Consider the following 24,029-nt stretch of genomic DNA (forward strand, 5'->3'; position numbering starts at 1 on the left):
CACCGGAACGAGACTAACCGTTTCTTATAGTTTTTTTGGACGCTGAACACGAATCCGGTATCCAAATTGCTCCATCACGTCAAAATTTTAAGAAATTTGCAATTAAAGTTGCAAAAATTGCTATTTTCACGAACTTTGTCATGTTTAGACTGCAATCTAAAAAAAAAGTCATTTTCTGTTGAACTGTGTTAGTTGTTTACCAAATGCTGGAAGTGAGTTTATCAAATATAACACTTCCAAGCAACACTATCGTCATATGCCGTATATGTAGATAAGTAGTTGTCCATTTAGATAAATGTCTATGTACATATATGGCTTTCCTAGAACACAAGGTAATAGAACAAAGCGGAAGGAAACACGAAAGTTATCACAGTTGAAAAAGTTGTAGGAGCAATATGGGAATTCAATGCATTCGCTTGTTGCACTAAAAATTGTAAATAAGTCAAGTTCTTTATTTGCTACATAATTAATAAAAATTGATTATAGAAACAACGTGGGAATTTAATGTATTCGCTTGTCGCATTAAAAATCGTAAATAAGTCAAGTTCTTTATTCGCTATATAATCAATAAAAATTGATAATGGAGTAAACAGTAAAGAGATGATAAATCAGCTAACACGTTGTAAACCGAATAATTGTACCTTCGGTCGATTTAATTCTCGTGTAGAATTTGAAACAGAAAAAAGCGAAAGATTCCTACACTCACGCTCATAATGCGTTTTATAATTATCGTGCAATTAAACAAATAAATACGGAGAAACTGCATATATACAAAATATATATATATAACATATTATTTAAAATATTATATTATTGTATATATAAGCCCAGTGATATACTATTACATCAATATAAATCTGATTTAGTTCAAAGATTTCTTAAGAGTTGATTACTTGATCTTGGTCTTGGTCATCATTTTTGTATCTGTCTGGAATTGACTCTACTGTTATTTGTTTGTGTATGTATGACATATATTTAGGTGTGCATAGTTTATTAGTCATAATTCTTCAATGTCGGACGCTCGATCGAAGACACTCATGTCAGTTGAAGTTCAGCACTATATAAGATTTATGTAATGGTGCATGCGTGTAATATAAAGTCGGAACTGCATCACTGTCATTCACCTTGGATATTTATCCGCATATCTCACACGTGGCCATTCATATGTAAACCACAGAGGGTTATAAAAAGAAAGGAGAAAATGTTTTCTCTCTTTGAAAGATCTCCAATATCCTAAATGAAGTAATGCATATCAATAACTCGGAAATATATGTATATGTGAAAATCTCAAACACAGTTCCTATTTGTTTGCATTTTCATCTATTCATCTCTTATTAATTTGCATTATCATTATTAAAAAATCCTTTGGTATTATCATTTTTCTCTGTGTATATACACAGAGATACACCCCCATTATCACTAATGAGGTATATAGGCAACCACCATGCTTCCGAGAAACGTTTTCTTTCTTGTGTTCCATAGCACGTCAGTACTTATGCTTTTATATATATCTGTTTTTAGTTATCACTCGTTTTACTCTTCCTGGCCGATACCGAACAATTTCTTGCTTTGAAAAGAGGATATATCAGATAATGACAATTGCAAGTTGGAGATAAATCGTTCTTGAAACTCAGGTGGAAAATCATAATTATGAAACCTACTGCAAGAAACAACATGAAGGAAGTCGATAACAGTGAAATTGCAGAAAAGACCCTTGGTCATGACAAAAATTTTATACGTACTATGTTATATACATCAAAAATGGCCGCGGTGGACATCGAGTTCAATGATTTGACGTATGCAGTGCGAAGCTCTCGAAAAGGTAAAGGCAATCTCATATATATTTTAAAATTAATAAGTTAAAGTAACACTATAGAAAAGCCATAAAATATTATATGTACATACAATATATTGTATATAATAGAAAAAAAAAATATATATATATATATAATATATAATTTAATAATTTAGAGTTGCTATTAAATTATTAAAATTTAGAAAAGAAAAGCATTTTAGTAATGAGTGTTTGACTATACTATTTTCAAATTTGCAATTAGATAAAATTAAGAGACTAAATCGTACAAACTAATCTCTACAAAAAAAGATAAAAAATGCATAAAGTAGTTTATTCTGGTCTAGATAATACAATAGAGTTTTATATAATACTAGACAAATATTTAAATTTATTTAAAATATACCGCGTAAAACTAGTCGCATAAAAGTCTCATTAAGACATGTCAAAGGTACATACTTCCACGTGGTTTCGTCGACCCAATAGCCGCTCACTTGTAATTCAAACAAAGAATAGAGATTCATATACATATATCTCGGTTTTATTTCATCATTTTCCATTCAATTCTTGTTCTCATTATTGCTACAAACTGCAAAAAATGAGGGAGATTAAACATCAAAATAATGCTGCATCAAATTAAGGTTGCATTAATAAGATAAAAATATTCAGATTGTGTGATAATAATATTTTAAAAAGTTTAACGCGTATGCGCACACACACGCGCATACATGTACACAATAAGATATTTAATATAAATTATATACCTAATGACAAAGCATTTATATGTGAAATCATGATATAGTTGTGCATTTTAATAACAACGAATGCTGCTATTCAGACACATCGACAAATTTCTCCGAAAAACGGAATATAATCTAAAATTTAAAATCTTGGTATTTTTTTCCACGTTAATTAATAAATAAACAAGAAAATTTTTTAAATCGGTTAATTATAATTTTGTCTGGAAAAAATGATTCGCTAATCTATAATAGAGAATTTAATTTGCTACTTTGATGACAAAATTATTTTTATAAAATTGGACTTATGTCGGTATCATTCAAATAGTAAATTTATAGTAAAGAAATCGTAATTCTTTTATCTATAGTAAAAGTTGTGTGTGCATATATTTGTGCACATAATATAATCAGATACGTTATTTTAATACTCATCGTTAACGAGATAATAGTGAATTATTAACAATAACGAATAAAACCGTCATTTTATTTCATAATATCGAATGTGATATAAATTAGAGTGTACTTGTAAACTGTATTATGTTAATTGCTGGTAATATACTTCACATAATATAATTCACATAATCGTTGAAACATCGATATTAAAAGCAATGGTATTTAAAATTTTTTGAATTAGGCATTAATATATTAACATTGTGTATCTTAAAACTAGCAGCTATAAAAATAACTACTCAGTTTCACAATACAATCAATTTTGTTGATACTTTTTGTGAAGGATACTTTGAAATCACCAGTTGTTTAAGCAATCTCAAACACATAATTTCGATAAACGTATATTTTAGCAAGCATACGTAAAATTTCGTCGTTTAAAGTCTAATTGCGAAATATATCGTTACTTAACAGCTAGATATACGAAGACTAAACTATTCTCATCAACAAAAAATTCGATTAAAGTCATTCATGCAACCGAATGTATCATTTCTAACTTCTGCAATAAATTTACTAGAAATATTTAATTACAGGTAATTATGGAAGCTTTGTGAATAATAAGCAATTGCTGAGAGATTAATTTATCTTGTACGAAAAAAAATTGATGTATCAATTGTTATGGTCGATGGAATGACGGAAGAATGTTTCTTGCTTATCATGACGAATAAGGAATCATTAACGATAATTTAATACGAATGAATATAACGTGCAGCATATCAGTTGCGCTTTCATGTCACAAGTGGCATTATTCTTCTTGTGATTGTATAACAATGACTCTCAAAAATTTATTTTATAGCGGTGCACTATTTGCGACGCATATAAAACATAAACTTTATCGCTATTGCTACTCTTCACACAAACAATATATACTGTGTAAATTTAAAATAAAAATTCAAAAAAATTAAAAATAGAAAAATTGTACATAATAAATGTACATAATTTCATATATACATGAGATAGCAACAGTCAAGTCAATAAACGCGTTATATGAATAAAAATGATAGGAGCATTGCGAGTTGCGGTTGCTCTTTTCTCAAAGAATGCGGCTAGGGGCTGACAGACGCTAATGTAATGCCATTTAAATGTTACGATTTACAACAAGTGAAAAAGAATAGCCGTTTTGCAAGAATCGCTGCATAATGCATTATCTAAAGCATATAAAAAAATATACAGAAAAAGATTTCTATATTAAACAATAAATGTATTTAAAAATGGTATAAGAATAGTAATAAATTATTCTTTCAACAGATTAATAAAAGAGTTTAATGAATAACACAGGCATGCGAAATTAAAGGTGTTAAAAGTTGTTTGTGAATTATAGGTGGTTTCTTACGTAATTTTGTGCGCTGAATCAGTGATGCCAGAATGCCCACGCTAGCAACACGCAACCGTAATGGAGGGGATACGCACACAAGCAAAAACCGTGTACATGTAATGCGCAAAACGCTCTGTGCATTACATGTACACGGTTTTTGCTTGTGTGCGTATCCCTTCCACTACGGTTGCGTGTTGCTAGCGTGGGCATTCTGGCATCACTGCGCTGAATACGAATCTGGCCGCAGATATATCTCGGCGAGAAAAAATCATATGTTGGCAAATAAATATTGATTTCGAAGAGGAAGAATAGTACTATATGAAACCGTCGGTCAAAATATAAAAAATAAATTTGCTTTCTCCGTAATACTTTCATGAATATAGCCAAAATCATTATTTTTGGGCCATTTTACCTCATTTGTCTAAAAAATCTGATGTGATAGGCAAATTCTGCGGACAGATTCGTATTCAGCGCACAAAATTACGTAGGAAACCACCTATAATTTTCAAGCAACAAAACCTCGCAGATCTGTGTAATGAAATGACATAATGAGATACAATACATTATTTCAAGTGACAGTAAGAGCGCATATTTATACATATGATAATAATTTAGACAGGATAAATGATAATAATTTAGACAGGATAAATGATAATAATTTAGACAGGATATTTTTAACGTGATTTACTTCAAAATTTTATACATCATTGCTTCATTATCCCAATTGTAGGCCGTATGTCTGGTATATGTGCGTAAAAGTATTTCATATTTCTCTTTTCATTTTTAAAATTTGCGAATCTATCTTACAATATAAATTAGAAAGTATACGAGTATGAAGAAAAGAGCCAAAAACAAAACAATGATATTTGGGAAACGTATGTTAATAGCGTATTCTTCTCTTGCGTAACCTCGTAATCTGACAAAGCTAATGTTATAAACATGGCCGTGTAACTCGCTTATATGACTAAATGTACAATACGTAGATATAATCAAATCTATGTAGATATATGTATATATACTTTAAGAAAATTTTACTGATTATGATGCTTATATTTTCATTGGTATATCTCCACTCACTATTGCGGCGCAATTTATTCCTTATGTTTCAACTCTGTTTAACTTTTCAATTTGTGTATGTGAATTATGAAGAATATATTGATTTTGTATTCCTCAGAAAATTCTAATAACGTACAACTTGATAACTATACTAAGCAAAAGAAAATGAAAAAGAAAATGCTACTTTTACGATTGAATGACATAGTACATATCGTAAAGGAGTTCAAGGAGATATATAATACATGATGCTTTTCTCACACATAATCTCGCGTCTTACATAAACAGTTAGCAATAACCTACAGCGTAATAGAATCTTTCTAGGAAATTTTATCAAAATTTATATACGTTTATAATTGATGCAATTGCTATATAAAAAACAATTTCAATATTTTAGAGGTAATCGTCGTCTTCTATAAAGAAACATGAATTTGTACGTCAAGTGTCTTTTAATCATAAACAAAAACTTATTATTTTTTAAATATAATATATCATTCAATGTTTCGTCAAAAATTTGCAGAATCAAAGATGCTTTTAAAAGGAATTAGCGGACAATTCAAATCGGGTGAGATAACAGCGATTATGGGTCCTTCTGGTGCCGGAAAATCGACGTTACTCAATGTTCTCGCCGGATACAAGTACGTAATTGAATAATCATAAATTCAAATAAACCGTTGAGATCGTCCAAAAATTATATTGGCTAGTCTTATAATCTTTATCGTTATAAATTCAATTAATTATTATTTCTCGCAGAGAATCTATCGGCATTCATAATATTACATACAAAAGTCTGTAATTATATATTATATTATAAAATCAGGCCATCTTATTTCTTCTCATTACTTCTTATTATAATTTGTTTTTTGCGCGATTAAAATCAAATTATATTATATACATATATTACTACGCATGCGTATTATCAAAGATATCGTATATTTTACGACATTCTATATATTTCCATTTTTCCGATAATCTATATTTTTATATTGCACGATTATTTAGTAATTTCAATTTTCATTTATCTACGTCTGAGTTATAAGATCGTGTTTACTAAACAGTATATTGCAAAACGCTTAAATAACTTTGTGGTAGCCTATGATTATTAAGATTAAAAGGATATAGTTTTGGTTGAATAATTAAGAACACAGAAATTAACTTAGTAATCAAAAAGATTATACGATAGTTAAAAAAATAATTATATATTTTGTATCATAAAGTTGGAAGCGATAAACAACGGAAAATTTTGCTGCATTACAATTTATCATACAACATTAAAGCAGACATTCCGTATACAGATACACGGACACAAGTAGCTCAATAAATATCAATGGAAAGCCGCGGAACATGCAGGAATTCAAGAAGATGTCGTGTTACATCATGCAAGAGGATCTCGTGCAACCGAAACTTACGGTTATGGAAGCGATGTCCTTCGCTGCAGACTTAAAACTCGGCAGAAAAAAATCGCAATCCGAAAAACGTATCGCCGTGAGTACGGCCTTTCGTAGCCTATTATGACAGAATATTTTAACGGCCTATATGGAAATCAAGGATAACAACAAAACGATCGTTTCGAAAGAATAAAAGATCGAGGCGGAAAAGCGAATTAATTAACACAACTATACTTCTTGTTTAAACACACTTATTGTTAAAACATTTTTTAACAGTAAATTATAGAAAATCATTCAAGCATCAATTGTTTCTTATGCAAATCAAATTATATACATACATCTCTCTTCACTGATTCATTGTCAGACTTTTTAGCAATACTTTTATGTAATTATCAATAATAACAAAAAATTGATAATTCGTCTAAATATCTCATTTAAAATATTAGTTCCGTAAGGATAATATCATTATTAGTCTCGTGAAATCTAATATCCAATTAACATAACATTCCTTCACATATCAAAAAAGAAAAGATATTATAGATATTATGCGCATTTAGGCAGTAGATTAAATGTAATTTAAATCAAACATAGAATAGCAAAAAAAAACAACAAAAATTGATATCTTAGCATCACTAATTTATATAAGTCATAAAAATATCCACATTTTTAGAAGGTCAATACAACGATTGATTTTTATAGATAAACGAGATTCTGGCTACACTTCGATTGTCCGAAACACAAGACACGTTTATGGAACGACTCTCCGGAGGCGAAAGGAAGAGGCTGATAATCGGACTTGAATTAGTAAATAACCCACCTGTGATTTTTCTGGATGAACCGACCACGTGAGTATCGTACAAGATTTATATAAAATTGTTTGTCTCATCTTCTTATTTATAATATATACCCTAGCTTTTTATTCTCTTAAATGATTACATATATGACTGATCGTATTATAATTATAATAGTAATAAAGAGAGTAATCATATATATTTTTCAAATGTCTGCGTAGATAGAAAAACAAATTTGTCTAAATCATTATATTATTATTTCTTTATCCCAATATAATTATATCATTTTTTCTGCATATAAGTAATCACTTATACGCAAAGAGTGGATTTATTAAAATAATTATATGAAGTCATCACATGTTGCAGCTGTAAGATACATAAAAAGCAATTCTCAAATGTTTTGAAATTATATATAAACGTGTTAAATTCAAGAACGCAAAATATGAGAGTCTCGATAATTATCCGTAATTTTATTCTAAGATCGCAATTTATTGTGCGTTATATGTGAACCTTAGTATTAGTAGTGTCCACGTTGTAACTCGTTAGGAACTATATATTTAGATATCACGGGCATTTTTCTTTTACTAAATAATCTTAACTTATTAGATGTTAATTATCGCCTGAATAATAAAAAAAAGAAGAAGCTGATTTTTCTCAACATGATTATTTATGATGCAAAAAGTAAAAAATGCAATGAACAAGTATTTTGTATCTTGGATATATATACAGGGTGTCCCAGACCATCCGTACACCTCTTTTAAAATGAAAATAAATGGATATCAAAAATCGCGAACATCTTTTAAGTAAATCGGGTATGCTCTGTCGAATGGTGATATTTTCAACTTTTGATTCCGACCGGAAATACGCCATCCGGACCGGAATTTGAATTTTTTGAAGGGAACATAATACTTTTTATTACAGATTCGAATTGTACGTGAAAAAAATAAGAAACTTTTGTATCAAACGTTTTTTCTGAAAGTGCCTCTGCCAATCTTAAAATTGATCTTGAAAGTAACTGTCACAGTTGCTAAAAAATTCAAATTCCGGTCCGGATGGCGTATTTCCGGTCGGAATCAAAAGTTGAAAATATCACCATTCGATAGAGCATACCCGATTTACTTAAAAAATGTTCGCGATTTTTGATAAAAGCCATTTATTTTCGTTTTAAAAGGGGTGTACGGGTAGTCTGGGACATGTATATATATCTTTGAAAACATGAAGAAGCCTGTACATCGATAAACCAAGTATTTTGAAACACAAGAGAAAAGCAAAATATTAGAAAAATCTATATTATTATTAAAATAAATTTTGGAAATTGATTTATTACGGATAATCAATTATTGATTTTCTCAATCACAATTATAACGAGTATTATGAATCACGCATATAACTAAATAAATATAGATGTAAAAAAAACCGATTAATCATAATATTATTAAATGAGCAAACAAATTGAAGGAAATGGCGTAAACAAAACATTTACTCATAATATCTTCAAATTTTATTAGGAAATAGAATGAAAATAACATCTCGTCTCACGCGATATGCTTTCGTGATGAGATGACCGTAGCGCACGCGCAAAACTTTTCTCTCAAAATGTTTTAATATTGTAGAAGCATTGCAGAAAAGATTTATATTTTTTTCAGCGGATTAGACGAGTTGTCCTCTTTTTATTGCATCGATAGTCTTCAAAAGCTGGCACGTTTCGGACGAAATGTTATATGCTCGATACATACTCCCAGCGCAAGTATATTTAACAGATTTGATCACGTCTACATCTTGACTGCCGGAGAATGTGCTTATAGGGGCACCTCGGATAACGTATTGCCATTCCTACAAAGCATAGGTCTAGAATGCCCGAAGCATTACAATCCGGCGGACTTCGGTAAGTTATATGCACGTATGTTCTTTATGCAATCGTATTTTTCGATTTTCATGATTTTTTTCAATATTATTTTCAATATTTCCTTTAAAATTACAAGTCACAACATATATTAATGTCGCGTTCTTCATAAAAAACGCTTAACATTTTTCGTAGGAGATCTCAGAGCTTTAAGAATTCATACTTACAATTAGTTTAATTTCACATACAATCATAATGATATAATAATAACGCTTAGATATATCAGATCTTAAGGTGTAACAAATTCATATTTAATTTAATTTCACAATCATAATAATATAATAATGACGCTTAAATATATCAAAAGATGTTAAAATTTCGAATACTTATTCAGTAATAGAAACCTGCTCGGGCGATTATGGTTCCGATCTGATCGAACAAATGATTACTTGCGTCAAGAAGTTACCGATTCTTCCAATTTCTCGAGCGAAGTATGAACTCGAGCTTGATACGCAGAATCCGAAAGTCTTTTGGCTCGATCAATTCAAAACGCTAATCAAGAGAATGATATTGCAGCTTTATCGAAATAGAGTAAGATCGAACATATATTATATATTACATTACTAAATGCCAAGTGGATTTATATCGCAATTCAAAAGAAATTTGCGAATTCGAGAAAGCTTGATTCTAAAAAACTATATGTTGAATGAGCACATTCTTTTTTATATATTCACAGAATTACATCTATCTGAAGATATCGCTACATATTTTTTTGGGACTAATAATTGGCTTACTGTTTTTGAATATGGGCAATGACGGCTCCAGGGCCCTGTTCAATTTTGGCTTTTGCTTCGCGTGCCTAATAGTATTTCTGTACATACCCATGCTACCAGTATTAATGCATTGTAAGAATATCTTTTCTGTATATACGTAATTAGAATTGGTGTATAAATAATTAATTTAATTAATTTTTTGTTTGCAAAATTCAGTATTTGTCGGTATTATATTTATAGATATTCTGTTGAGTGAGAGAGAGCAGAGAGAGAGAGAGAGAGAGAGAGAGATGAAAATGTCTCTCTCTCTCTCTCACTCTCTCTTTCTCCGCAAAAAAAAGCATTCATTAAAAGCAATCAAAATATATAACATACAATTATGTTTTATAATATTCATTAATTGTTATCATGTTTAAACTTCGTTGAAAATGTCTCTCTCTCTCTCTCTTTCTACGCAAAAAAAAGCATTCATTAAAAGCAATCAAAATATATAACATACAATTATGTTTTATAATATTCATTAATTGTTATCATGTTTAAACTTCGTAAAATCTTTTTAAAAAATAAAAAGGCAAAAAAATAACTAAATTATACTCTATTAACTATATAAAAATCAGCTTATGATTGTATTTTATCTCAATATTCTTTCGTTACAGTTCCTCGTGAAATTAAAGTAATGAAGCGAGAGTACTTCAACAGATGGTACAATTTTAGCGCATACTACTGGGCCATAAATGTAACTAGTATACCTATACAGGTTGGTTCCTTTGGTAAATTCTTTTTTGTATAGCATAGATATTTCATATAATAAATTACTTATTATATATCTTTATTACGTTAGACCTTTATCAAGTCGATCTAACTATTTAAAAAATTCTCTGGATCTTTTCTCAGATACTGTTAGGATTTATATATCTTTCAATGGTCTACCTCATTACGGGTCAACCCCTGGAGTGGCATAGATGCATCATGTTCTTTAGTACTTGCTTCATCTGCGCCTTCATCGGGGAGAGTATAGGACATAATATTGCTAGCATATTCAACTCCGTAGTATGTTTGGAATGATAATTATGAATATAATAAAAAAAAAACATTCTTTAAAATTATAGATATAACAGCAGATGTCTCTTTTTTTTATTTAGAATAGTGTGTTTATCGGGCCGGCGATAACTTGTGCCATGATTTTAACCTCAGTACAAGGTTTTGGAGATTCCACTCCTCTACCAATTTATCGAACGTTATTCATGTATGCCAGTCATATTCGATATGGACTGGAGGCTCTCACAGTAGCCATATATGGTTTTAATAGACCGAGATTACCTTGCCCAGTGGAAGAAGTGTATTGTCATTTCAGTTCGCCCAAAGAGATTTTTCGAACAATAGGTAAGAAACTTCATAATAATACTCGAGCTAATTGTTTTGAATCGTTCATTTTAAGAGCTGTTATATACGCGTATCACATTTATATTCTGTATTAACGATTTTTTCTATTTTATTTCTCAATAATATATAAATATTCGAGATATTAAAGTAACATCTTATCTGTGTGTTTCGCAGGTCTAGAAAATGCTCCAAATTATTGGCTGGATATGCTAGCTCTTATTATTATATTTATTATTTGTAAGGGAATGTTATATTATTTATTGAGGCAAAGAGTGCAACCAAACAAAACTTTTCAGATGCTTCAGATAATCGGGAAATATATCAAGAGCCATTTTAATATGTGATCATTAAGCTCAATGCTTTTAGCTCAATGCTCTCTAAAACAAATCTTAAATTTAAAATGTAATTGTGAAAAAAATACGATTGTTGATACAATGATATGTTCAACGTAATATTAATTGTTGTGAAAAAAATGATTTATATTAATAATATAAAAAATTGATAATCTGTTATAATTTTCGTTAAATAAAAGAAAGTAAATTACATATATTCTCTTGCAAAATTTATTTACTCCTAATTTTGTCATCATATTGTAAAATTCATATCTGTAATGACTTCAAAATAAAATAAGAAACTTTTGTATACAGAACTTTATATATAAAAGCAATAATTTAAATCATGCAAACAGAGTACATATAATTAGCGTTATAGCACTGTATCTGTACAAAAAGTGACTCTCCCGTTATCAAGGATTGTAAAATGAATTATGAAAGAAAATGGCGATGCCATCTAATGTTATTGCTATCTCTTTATTGCTCACAAGTATGTTAGGTTGCATGTTTGCAGAAATTTTTCTCTTAGAAGTTAATATAACACGGCATGATACCGTGATTTTTTTATTGAACATATGCGTCATGTCAGAACAATAAAGAAAATAGCAAGTGATAAGTATAGTAGATAAATGATGTTAGAAAATTCGATATGTATGGTTCGTGATGATACATCAGTTTCAGCATACTGATTTTAGCACACATAATCAAATATGATAATGTTATGATAATATCAATTAAATGCTCTCTTCCTAAATTAATCGTATGCACAATTTAATATTATCTTTTAAAAATTAAAAATAACTGTGTTTTTTGATTATATTAAATATCAAAAATAATTATTGAGAAAAATGTCATAATTATAAGAAAAATTTCCTAAAACAAAATTACAAAGTATAATTATGTAATTATAAAGCAACATTATGTAATAAATTACTTTGTGTAATTATATGTACAGTTATGTCAATTAAATATTCGTGACGCTTTTCAATTTATGTAGTATTTTCACGATACATCTGCTAGAATACTTAATATTGTCAAATTCATAATATTTCATCTTTTCACAATGAGGTCAAGTAAAGAAGACCATCTGCTACACATAATATTTCATCTTTTCACAATGAGGTCGAGTAAAGAAGACCATCTGCTACATGTAATATTTCATCTTTTCACAATGAGGTCGAGTAAAGAAGACCATCTGCTACATGTAATATTTCATCTTTTCACAATGAGGTCGAGTAAAGAAGACCATCTGCTACATGTAATATTTCATCTTTTCACAATGAGGTCGAGTAAAGAAGACCATCTGCTACATGTAATATTTCATCTTTTCACAATGAGGTCGAGTAAAGAAGACCATCTGCTACATGTAATATTTCATCTTTTCACAATGAGGTCGAGTAAAGAAGACCATCTGCTACATGTAATATTTCATCTTTTCACAATGAGGTCGAGTAAAGAAGACCATCTGCTACATGTAATATTTCATCTTTTCACAATGAGGTCGAGTAAAGAAGACCATCTGCTACATGTAATATTTCATCTTTTCACAATGAGGTCGAGTAAAGAAGACCATCTGCTACATGTAATATTTCATCTTTTCACAATGAGGTCGAGTAAAGAAGACCATCTGCTACATGTAATATTTCATCTTTTCACAATGAGGTCGAGTAAAGAAGACCATCTGCTACATGTAATATTTCATCTTTTCACAATGAGGTCGAGTAAAGAAGACCATCTGCTACATGTAATATTTCATCTTTTCACAATGAGGTCGAGTAAAGAAGACCATCTGCTACATGTAATATTTCATCTTTTCACAATGAGGTCGAGTAAAGAAGACCATCTGCTACATGTAATATTTCATCTTTTCACAATGAGGTCGAGTAAAGAAGACCATCTGCTACATGTAATATTTCATCTTTTCACAATGAGGTCGAGTAAAGAAGACCATCTGCTACATGTAATATTTCATCTTTTCACAATGAGGTCGAGTAAAGAAGACCATCTGCTACATGTAATATTTCATCTTTTCACAATGAGGTCGAGTAAAGAAGACCATCTGCTACATGTAATATTTCATCTTTTCACAATGAGGTCGAGTAAAGAAGACCATCTGCTACATGTAATATTTCATCTTTTCACAATGAGGTCGAGTAAAGAAGACCATCTGCGACACATAATGTGAAATGAAAGAGGAACAATGGGAAAAGGTGGTGGTGGCAACTGCAGAAAAAGGTAGTGGGAGAATTGAGCTTATTTAGCTTCGACACTGCTCTCTCGGAGTCAATATCTACTCTCTCCACGTGGAACAATTTGTTCTCTTTTTCTAATAGAATGGCCAAGTATAATATTGCATTGTGTATCTTTTTGCTGTCTTTACTGTACATCACACATGGGTAAGTGAACTAACATTAATGTTCAATGATATTAAAATAAGTATTATTCAAAATATTATATAATTCGCTATATCAATATTCTGATAAATGAAGATAATGTGCGTTAGCATTAGCACACCTGAGCACATGCGCGTACAGATGTTAACGAATATTATATCGAAATGCTTAAAAGTCATTTAAAAGAAAAGTCTAGCGAGAAATATACCAATGTCAAAGCGCATATATAGCTTCCGAGAAATTACTTAATGACGAATTAATTAATATTCATAAAATGAGCTGTTCTATATTTAGATCTTCCTAAACTCAATTGGTCAAATAATTGTAACTGGAAACTACACAAATTGCCTTATTAAACATTAGAATAACATAATATTATCTAATCGCCTAATTAAAATTAAATATTTTTTGATACACAAAATATAAATAAATTAATATAGATAATATTCAAAAATATTTGCATCACGTTCTGATGCAAATCGCAATTAAAAAAAAAAAAAGATATTTCAGTTTCATGTTTTTAATCAAAAATTCGAAAATCAAAAATGTAGGAAACGAAAGTCCAATGAATTTGATGTCCTGATATTTACTCAAGTATGGCCATTGACAGCTTGCTTTGTATGGAAAGAAAGTTCCGAGAAACACAGTTGTTCGTTACCTAAACGAGATGAATGGACTATCCACGGTATTTGGCCGACGAGATATAATACGTTAGGCCCAGAGTTTTGCAACAAATCGCTGCCGTTTAACCCAAGCGTTCTAGCGCCTTTGGAAAGTCAATTAAAAGAGAACTGGAAAGATGTTCACAACGGATCCAACCCTTATTCATTTTGGGGTCACGAATGGAATAAACACGGCACCTGTGCAGTTGTAATAAAAGAATTAAACAATGAATATAACTATTTTCAAGAAGGATTAAAACTTCTCGATATGTATAATATGATGGACGTACTTGCAAAAGCAAATATTTTACCAGGGCAAAAATATATGGTAGAAGATATGTTGGAAGGAATTCAAGGGGTATTGAACAAGAGAGGCCAAATAATGTGCGTGCACAACGAGGTAAATCTAAAATTATTTCGATAGAAACAAACGATATTTGTATAAATCGTTTTCTTACAGATATAGAAAAATAATTTAATATATTAAATTTTCTTATATAAAAGTTTATAGCTTCACTTTCTTTTAGAAAACGGGTGAATTGTATGTGAACGAGATAAGAATCTGTTTCGACAAAGCATTGCAGTTGGTAGACTGTGATGGCATTCGTGAATTCCCTACAAATTGTGATAGATCCAAACAGATAACATATCCTAGCTCCGTACCACACGATAATCGTGTAGTACAGATATAACTATAATAATAATAATATTAAAATCATTGTGTGTGTGTGTGTGTGCACAAACTAGATAAAAAATTATTAAATATTACATATATCACACATATATGACATATGCACTCAAAATAATTTGTCATGGTAAGAATTTAATAATAAATCTTAGTATATAAGAAAAATAATATAATTTAGCTTCCTTTTCATCATTAAAGAAATATTAAAAATAGGTTTTAGATTAAGACATTTACAACACAATTTCTAAATTAAATTATAGATGTATAAATAAAAAAAGCACAATTAGTTCAAATTATAATTAATGTGAGATTCCCAAACCTGTTTTTCTATTATCATCTAAATTTTTAATCATTATGCTATTCATAAAGAAAGAGATTACAAAGAAATCAGAAAGAAGTTTGCATACTACAGATAAGATTACCGATTGTTTATAATAAAGAATATCATTATATTAGCATGAATATCTTATAATTAATCTGTATGATAATATACATTTTTTGCTTACAAATTAGGGCATCACTGGCTACATCATTCCACCTTCTTTTGGACGATTACAACTGCTGAAGGTACCAGACCTGCAAGTTAAATAAAAATATATTATGCTATCTTCAATAAAATAAAAAAGAAATTCATATTGCACTTGCAATAATGTCATCATTACAACTGACAGAATATTGCATAATATATTGCATAATATATTGAAAAATATTAATTGATAAAACTGCACTAATTGTATTAATAAATAATATTTTGTATAAGTTATATTATGTATGTATATGTTAGTGATCAATGTTCAATTGTGCAATCACTAGCAAATACGCGCGCGCGCTTCCTACTATATGTATGCTATACCACAATAAATTATCAATGCAACATACCTAATACATCCAATGGTGTATCATAATCTTCGTCTGTGAATACTTTCTTGGGAAAAGTAGTCATTAATTGAAAAGGACCATTACCATCTGTCCTATTCATTTCAATAAACAGCCTCACTGCGGACAATTGTTCTTTGCTTCCAAAGCTTTGTGTCAAAGTTTGTCCATTAGTAAGCCTAAGCTAAAAAATATCATTGTTTGAAACATATTGCATGTATATATAATATACTTTTATGTATGCATTTATTTTAGTACCTGAAGCCTGGTTTCAGTGTAATCCTTTCTATGATGCATAGATGTGGACGAAGTAATTGCAGACAAGGAAGCTGAAGCTGTATTAACTGACTGATCATTTTCAGCAGTTGCTTTAGCTCGTCTTGCTGCTTTATCAGCTTCAATTTGTGCTCTAACTCTTTCTCTTGCTTCTTTTTCTTCTGCCTTCTCCCGTTTTCTTTGCTCTAAGAGTTTCTTCATTTCTAACTCTTCCAATCTGTTACATAAGCAAAATATAGACTTACATATATTCTATCTAAAATGTACTATCCATTATTGATATTCTTACTTTTTCCTAGCTTCAGACATTTCCTTTCCTGACCGTATCCTATTTTTTTCCCTTTCAAGCGCATCTTTCTTTTCTTGTTCCTCTCTCTCCTTTCTTTTCTGTCTTAATTTTTCTTCCAACATTTTCAGTTGTTCCCTCTTCTCTTCTTCGGTAAGCGGTTTCTTTTCTTCTGTGCTTTCAGAAAATCTATCATGCCCAGACTTTGTGGCATGAAACTCAACTTCTAAGTTAGATTTGAACAGCTTCCCACATCTACAAAAATAGTTTGTAAACATAATAATATCCCATATATTCTTTCTGATAAAGTAATATTTATATACAAAAGATATAACGTATCAATCCCAATACATAATCAAATATTCCTACATTTAAAAACTTATTTTTGCGATTCAACATACACATCACATTTCATGGATTTAGCTGTCTCAGTCGTGGATACCAATTGATTGCTAGCACTAGCGACATTGTCCTGTATTGGTGTGTCAGCAGCTAGTGCTGGAGCACTCTCGCCTATGGAAGGTTCGGGTGCTGGTTCAGCTTCATCCGAATGAGCTAGCAGCCTAAAATAAAAAATCAATAACATGATTAATAACGTGATAGTTTATACTAAAGAGTTATGCGCATACCATTCCATCGCTGGTTCCACGCCTTTATTACCGGTGATCTCCAAAGCCTTCTCACTGTGCAACAAAATAATCAAATATCATCACAGGTTAGACTAAAACGATGTAACGTTTATTTCCGAACTTACGCCTTGGATATACTAAAACCCATGTCCACAAGAATATCTATAACGCCCGACGACATTTCGCGCTGTTCGTTGATACGTTCAACGTCAATATATCACTTTGAAATGTCTTTCAGATCAAGCTGCGCTGTGTACTCCGTTATCCGAAAATTAAATGTCACGTCGAATCGACGCGCTACTTATATGCCGACTTGCCGACCAGACTGAAAATTACTTGTAGCATGGCGACAGATTCGTTAGCGCCAATTTCAAATGTGGAGCCAGCTTCGACAAGTTGATTAATAACTTTCACAGATAACAATAGATAATAATATATCGCAAGATGTATTGATCAATTTTATATATATATATAAACACGTTATAAAAACAAACATTATATTAAAATATAATATAAAATGTTGAAAATATTCAATCGTATTTTGAATCAATTTTACTTATTTATATATATATTCAAGTCTGGCACAATCGTAAACCCAAACTTCAAGTGGAAACGCAATGTTATTTATTTTCACATTAAATATCGTTTTACATTCAACAAAAATATTCAAACGCTTTCCTTATATATGTTTAAATGTTTATTGGTAATACGATAAAAATTATGGTTCTAAATATAAGACAATGAGAGCGAACAGGAGACATAAAAAGATAATGAATTAAAAAAAAGTAATAAAGAAATTATGGCAAAAGAAAATATATATAATACACATCACTTAAATAAAACATTGTACTTAATAAGTAAGAAAATGTTCATTAACAGTTACATCATATATAGTCTTGAATTAACATAACACAATTGAAAATTTATTATTCAGCACCGGAACATCTTCAATCAAATGCGCTTTATTAAGACTGCAATTATACTTTCAACAGTGCCCAAGATAGGACAGCGATGTAAAAACATGAATGAAAATAGTATATATAGTAGAATATCTACTCCAAAATCTCTATATATTATTATTTGCCTGCAGATTGTCAATTAAGCATGCAAGAAAAAAATGTCATAGATCCAAATGTAAAATCTGCTGCTGAGATTTATAGGGATATTGTTTTTTTTCCTCTTGTTTCAAGAAAGAGAGACATATTTCTAAAGTATATGATAAAGAGTTATAAATGTATAATAATCTAATATTCCTGTGACGCTTTGTCGCCTTTTCCAGAACCACCAGTACCAGTTTTCTTCGGCAACAGGACTGCTTGAATATTAGGCAGAACACCACCTTGAGCAATGGTCACACCAGACAATAATTTATTTAGTTCCTCGTCATTACGAATAGCCAACTGCAAGTGACGTGGGATTATCCTGCAGAGGATAAATGTTTGCACAAATTAAACAAAATAAATAATGACAAATAAGTACATAAATGATAAATAAATATAGAAATAGAAAATGTAGAAACACTTTACATAGTAGTAGTATATAACCATATATAAAACTCTCCTTTTTGTTTATGTTATTATGTGTGTATAAATATACAATATATTATTTATACAATCAATTTGTATCAAACAATGTTAAATACACACATACTTATACACACATAACAAAAGTTTCCAATCAAAAACAAAGATTAGTATATATCAAAATAATAAAACGTGATTGATATTTCCTTGAAGTAAAAAAAAACGTAGCGTTATACGCGTTATACATGTAGGGTATAACTTGTATAATGCGTATATATTTCAAGGTAATGTCAAGAACGATCGAGAAATAATTTTCACAAATCAGTTAATGATGTGATTTCCTTCTATAAAGATAAGGACACGAAAGAAATCGAGAGCAACGCGAACGCGAGATAGAAACAGGAAGTCGCAGCACGAAGCGCGAGAGAGAAAAGGAGAAAGATAAACGGAGAGACAAAGAAAGCTAACGCACAAGAGATAACGAGAAAAAGAAAGAAAGAGAGAGAGAGAGAGAGAGAGAGAGAGAGAGAGAAACGATGAAATGAAGGAAGGGCTTGCCTAGTCTTTTTATTGTCCCTGGCGGCATTTCCAGCCAACTCGAGCACTTCAGCCGCCAAATACTCCATCACGGCAGCGAGATAAACCGGCGCACCGGCGCCGACACGTTCCGCATAGTTGCCTTTCCTGAGGAGACGATGGATCCTCCCCACGGGAAACTGCAGCCCTGCCCTGCTGCTGCGAGTCTTCGCCTTTCCCTTGGTCTTGCCTGGAAAGAGTCAGACCGAAGATTGTCATCGTCGTTTGCCGGCATACAGCGGAACGAAAGAAATTCTTTTTTTTCTTTTCCTTTACTCACCGCCTTTGCCGCGTCCGGACATGTCTCACTGAATCGAATGCGATTGCTCTTCCGTGTATGAGAGAGATAGTCTACGAACTGGATATGTCGACACGCCAACACCGAGCGCTGAAAGCCGAATGAAGCAGCGGCCAGCGGCCCGCGCAACCAACGGTTACGCGCATGCACATTCAGATATTTTGACGGCGATTGTGTCAGGAAGGCGTTCGTTTGCGCGGGAACGAGCGCGCCAAGACACGTCGCTAAAAATCTCTAGCTATCTAGCGCGAGTGTTATTTTATATCACTAGAACCATTGGCAAAATATTGTTCAAGATATGCAACTGTGCATAAATATTCTTCTCATAGGGAGTTTAAATATTCCGCAAATCGAACGAGGCAATCTAAAGTATCGATTCTGTAATTCAAGTGAGAGTGAAAATTATATGACAATAATCAGCAAATTTACTAGAAAATCTATAATTTCATTGGTCCAAATCTAGTATCGATACTCAGAGTATCGATTAGCTGTACCATGTCCACTATATATCTCATGAAGTTGGACATATTTGGAGAATATTCGAACCGTGCGCAATCTATCTCCATAACTCGTGCTAGAAAAGCAGAAGCCGATCAGAACTCGCGCTAAAAAAGCAGAATGTACTGCTTATTTTCAGCGCGAGTTCTGATTGGCTTCTGCTTTTCTAGCACGAGTTCTGATTGGCTGGTATGAATTCTCCCTAAGGGTACATCTCCAGGAGGCCTATCAGCAATCCAGATATATAGATCGGTAGGTGCACCCGGGTAGGGAATCGGAACACAGCACTGGTCTAGTTTCCACCGAAGTATTAATTCGCATCTAGTGCGGCGTAAGACTAAATTTAAGTCGATGGAAATACGACTGACTGTGTTCATTTCACTCTCACTCCGATCTACAAGCTTTGTCGGAATGGCAGCGAATTGACACGAAATTTATGGCGAATTCGATTGATGTGCACTCGCTCCGTTTCAGTGGCTAGTAACTTTTTGTTACCAGACGCACATGGTTGGAGCGCATAGTTTAATACTGACCCGAATGCGATTATTTGCACTGACTTGGGAGCGATTACAGGCACTGATCCCAATATAGTGCATTTAGTAACTTTTTTAGTGGTGCCCACATGTGCAATATGCGACTTGTAATCAACAAGAGAGCAGAGAAAAACCTACAGTAATCAAAGAGAGATACTTTAAATATGAAATAATATAATAAATATTTAAACTATACATTGAAATTATGTGTGATAATATCTCTTTATCAGAATTGCCAAGGTGTGAAGCCGGCCTTATACAGAACGCAATCAACGCCAAAAATTTTTGGCGCGAATACTCTGATAGCTTGAAGGTTAAGTGGAATTCGATAAACCATCGCTTCTCTACTTTCTTTATTTATTACATCGTGATACGTGCGAGAATCATACCTGTTAATTTTAATCGAGATAATGAAATTTACTACTCCTGAAATTTCGTGGCACAATCGTGACCCGGTGCTGAGCGTTGATATACAGAATGGTATATGCAAAAATTTGAAAGGAGAACCGTTTTGGAGAGTGGCGACTGGAGGAGCGGACTGTCACGTTTTGGTAATATAGAAAGATTATATATAAAGACACTATATATCATATATATAAAATTGCATTTATATATAGAAAAAGCATTGTTTTAATTAGTATAGAAATAATGGAATAAACATACTGATAACAGGATAGATTTATACAATCCTATCAAAACTACCAAATATTTTCTATATTTTCTGAAAGGCAAGAATTTTCTAATAATATCTTTCTAAAGAGTACAATTAATTCTATATTATAATATAGTCAAAAGTATGACAAAATTGAGTTTGTATGTATGTATGTATGTGCAGAATATATTTTAAACAATTGTGTTTAAGCATAGATCTGGCATTTAACAACAACCAAGTATGGCGGAGCTACTGTGAATTTTGCAATAGACTTGGATCGTCATCAAAAGGCAGTAAATATTGTGAGATTTTCCCCATCAAAAGAAATTCTAGCATCAGGAGATGATGGTTAGCTATTGTTATATCTACATGATGTTATTACATCGTTTTTATATTATTTTTGTTTTGACATATTAATAATAATACTGATTTTAATATACAGAATCAGTTATTATCTTGTGGAAAGTCAAGGAGAGAGAGGGACGAGATTCTTCTCCACCTTCAAGTGATACCGAAACTAAAGAACAATGGACTTCTTGGAAAGTATTGAGAGGTCATATTGAAGATATTTATGACATCAGTTGGTCACCAGACTCTAATTCTTTAATTTCTGGATCTGTTGATAACACTGCTATATTATGGGATATTAAAAAAGGACGTAAAACTGCGATATTATCAGATCATAAAGGTTTTGTTCAAGGGGTGTCCTGGGATCCCCTCAATCAATATGTATGCACTATAAGCACAGACAGGTATGTAATCCATATTATATATTATGCCAATTATGATAAAACATTTTATATTGTTCAGTTTTGTATTAAAAGACATGTTTTTTGTTTTTTAGACATTTTCGTTTAATAAACATTGCTACAAAGAAAATTGTTCAACGAGTTTATAAGTCCACAATTCCAACACCATTTGGTAGCCCATTGGAGGGGAAGATTGTACGTTTATTTTACGACGACACATTTAAATCATTCTTTCGTAGGCTGACCTTCTCAATAGATGGATCACTGATTTTTGTTCCCTCTGGAATAATTGAATCACATGAAACTACAGAAACTATATCAAATGCGACGATTGTGTTCTCCAGGAAAAATATGAAAGAGTCAGTATTAAAATTCCTGATTCTCTGAATTTCATTTAGAAAAAATCTTATCAATTTTAATAATGTGTTTTTTAGACCAATAATGATTTTGCCTACTATGAATGAGTGTACTATAGCAATAAGATGTTGTCCGGTATATTTTGAATTGCGGGAGAATGGACCAAATGCACTGATAACATTGCCTTATAGGATGATATTTGCAGTTGCAACACAAAGTTCTGTATTAATTTACGATACGCAACAAACTTGTCCAATTGGTGTAATATCACTTATTCATTATGGTAGATTGAATGATCTCTCATGGTAATTATCATATTATTATTATCTAGTTATTATATACTTCTGCTTAAGTTACTTCTAATATTCAACTTCTTTTTTTTCTTCTGTAGGTCCAGTGATGGCCAAATTTTAATTGTATCTTCGAGCGATGGCTATTGCTCCATAATACAGTTTCAAGAAGGTGAACTAGGTAAAATTTATAAAATGAAAAATCCTGTAAATACAGTCTTAACAGATAAATGTAAAAGTTCTGGCAAAAACTCAAGAAATATAGACAAAGACAGTGTAATCAAAAGCAGCATTTCAACATTTGATGTTGACGATTGTGCAATGGATATTGATATTGTAAAATCTGATACAATCGATACAATAGTACATCAACCTGAAGAACATAATAAACAGAAATTGAGTGAAGTAGTAGATGGTCAAAGTATTAAATCAGAGATCAGTGCTTTACAAATAGACAAGAAATCAAGTGAGGATGCAGAAGAAACAGAAGATATCAAGTTAGTGTATAATGAGGAAAGTAATAGTAATATGAACAAAACTAAAATCAGGAATACTCCACCAAAACCTGATGTTGCTCCTGTAAAATGTCATAAAACCCCTAGAAGAGTAAAATTAATAACTTTGTCGAGTCCAAAAGAACTTAAAAAATAATTGCTCTTATGTACACAAAAATAGATACTTTTCTGAAACTTATTATATAGTTTAATTATGTAATTATTTTTTTATACTGTATAGCGGATGCCGACCACGAGATCGTATATATTTCTTCAAGATGACTATATTGTAAGAAATATAAATTTTATATTATAAATAATGTGTGAAAGAGTTTTTTTTTTTTTTATACAAGATATCTTTAAATTCGAACGAAGTTTAAAGAAAAGCATTCTTA

General features: G+C 31.2%; 5 protein-coding genes across 10 annotated transcripts in view; 3 read left to right on the forward strand and 2 right to left on the reverse strand.

Moving 5' to 3' along the window:
- The window catches only part of LOC115238235 (ATP-binding cassette sub-family G member 1-like), a 14,776-nt gene extending 2,705 nt beyond the window's left edge, over nt 1-12,071 (forward strand). For 2 of the 4 annotated variants that reach the window (XM_029811865.1, XM_029811866.1), the window contains exons 2-12: nt 1,522-1,822; nt 5,865-5,982; nt 6,640-6,829; nt 7,432-7,577; nt 9,170-9,408; nt 9,761-9,957; nt 10,103-10,271; nt 10,796-10,896; nt 11,034-11,189; nt 11,282-11,522; nt 11,697-12,071. In XM_029811865.1, the coding sequence (XP_029667725.1) occupies nt 1,651-1,822; nt 5,865-5,982; nt 6,640-6,829; nt 7,432-7,577; nt 9,170-9,408; nt 9,761-9,957; nt 10,103-10,271; nt 10,796-10,896; nt 11,034-11,189; nt 11,282-11,522; nt 11,697-11,866 (1,899 nt within the window). In that variant the 5' untranslated portion in view covers nt 1,522-1,650 and the 3' untranslated portion in view covers nt 11,867-12,071. Of the gene's footprint in view, nt 1-794; nt 1,243-1,521; nt 1,823-5,864; nt 5,983-6,639; nt 6,830-7,431; nt 7,578-9,169; nt 9,409-9,760; nt 9,958-10,102; nt 10,272-10,795; nt 10,897-11,033; nt 11,190-11,281; nt 11,523-11,696 lie in introns of those variants that run through there. The other 2 variants (XM_029811867.1, XM_029811868.1) reach the window with 2 other exon arrangements.
- LOC115238236 (UBX domain-containing protein 1) lies at nt 2,106-17,999 on the reverse strand. Of its 3 annotated transcripts, none has more exons than XM_029811870.1 (8): nt 17,790-17,999; nt 17,665-17,718; nt 17,437-17,598; nt 17,039-17,290; nt 16,732-16,966; nt 16,477-16,657; nt 16,104-16,173; nt 2,106-2,381 (listed from the first exon to the last, which is right to left on the reverse strand). In XM_029811870.1, the coding sequence occupies exons 1-7, from the start codon at nt 17,843-17,845 to the stop codon at nt 16,127-16,129; spliced, it is 987 nt and encodes a 328-aa protein (XP_029667730.1). In that variant the 5' UTR covers nt 17,846-17,999; the 3' UTR covers nt 2,106-2,381; nt 16,104-16,126. The 3 variants fall into 3 exon arrangements, with proteins under 3 accessions (XP_029667730.1, XP_029667731.1, XP_029667729.1); XM_029811871.1 differs by lacking the exon at nt 2,106-2,381 and adding an exon at nt 15,019-15,107; XM_029811869.1 differs by lacking the exon at nt 2,106-2,381 and having other exon boundaries at nt 15,840-16,173; nt 17,790-17,998.
- LOC115238237 (ribonuclease Oy) lies at nt 14,033-16,482 on the forward strand. Its single transcript, XM_029811873.1, has 4 exons — nt 14,033-14,250; nt 14,799-15,309; nt 15,437-15,724; nt 16,111-16,482. The coding sequence occupies exons 1-3, from the start codon at nt 14,189-14,191 to the stop codon at nt 15,599-15,601; spliced, it is 738 nt and encodes a 245-aa protein (XP_029667733.1). The 5' UTR covers nt 14,033-14,188; the 3' UTR covers nt 15,602-15,724; nt 16,111-16,482.
- A 267-nt stretch (nt 18,000-18,266) lies between the features above and the next one.
- LOC115238238 (histone H2A-like) lies at nt 18,267-20,257 on the reverse strand. Its single transcript, XM_029811874.1, has 3 exons — nt 20,044-20,257; nt 19,746-19,953; nt 18,267-19,086 (listed from the first exon to the last, which is right to left on the reverse strand). Exons 1-3 carry the CDS (start codon nt 20,063-20,065, stop codon nt 18,909-18,911), a joined length of 408 nt encoding a protein of 135 aa, XP_029667734.1. The 5' UTR covers nt 20,066-20,257; the 3' UTR covers nt 18,267-18,908.
- Nucleotides 20,258-21,362: 1,105 nt separating this feature from the next.
- Nucleotides 21,363-23,923, forward strand: LOC115238263 (chromatin assembly factor 1 subunit B). The gene is made up of 6 exons (XM_029811926.1): nt 21,363-21,643; nt 21,960-22,092; nt 22,187-22,496; nt 22,589-22,852; nt 22,928-23,155; nt 23,242-23,923. The coding sequence occupies exons 1-6, from the start codon at nt 21,503-21,505 to the stop codon at nt 23,789-23,791; spliced, it is 1,626 nt and encodes a 541-aa protein (XP_029667786.1). The 5' UTR covers nt 21,363-21,502; the 3' UTR covers nt 23,792-23,923.
- The last annotated feature ends 106 nt before the right edge of the window (nt 23,924-24,029 follow it).

This window comes from Formica exsecta, unplaced genomic scaffold (genome assembly GCF_003651465.1).
Source record: "Formica exsecta isolate Colony F162 unplaced genomic scaffold, ASM365146v1 scaffold33, whole genome shotgun sequence".
In the NCBI taxonomy this organism is placed as follows: domain Eukaryota; kingdom Metazoa; phylum Arthropoda; class Insecta; order Hymenoptera; family Formicidae; genus Formica; species Formica exsecta.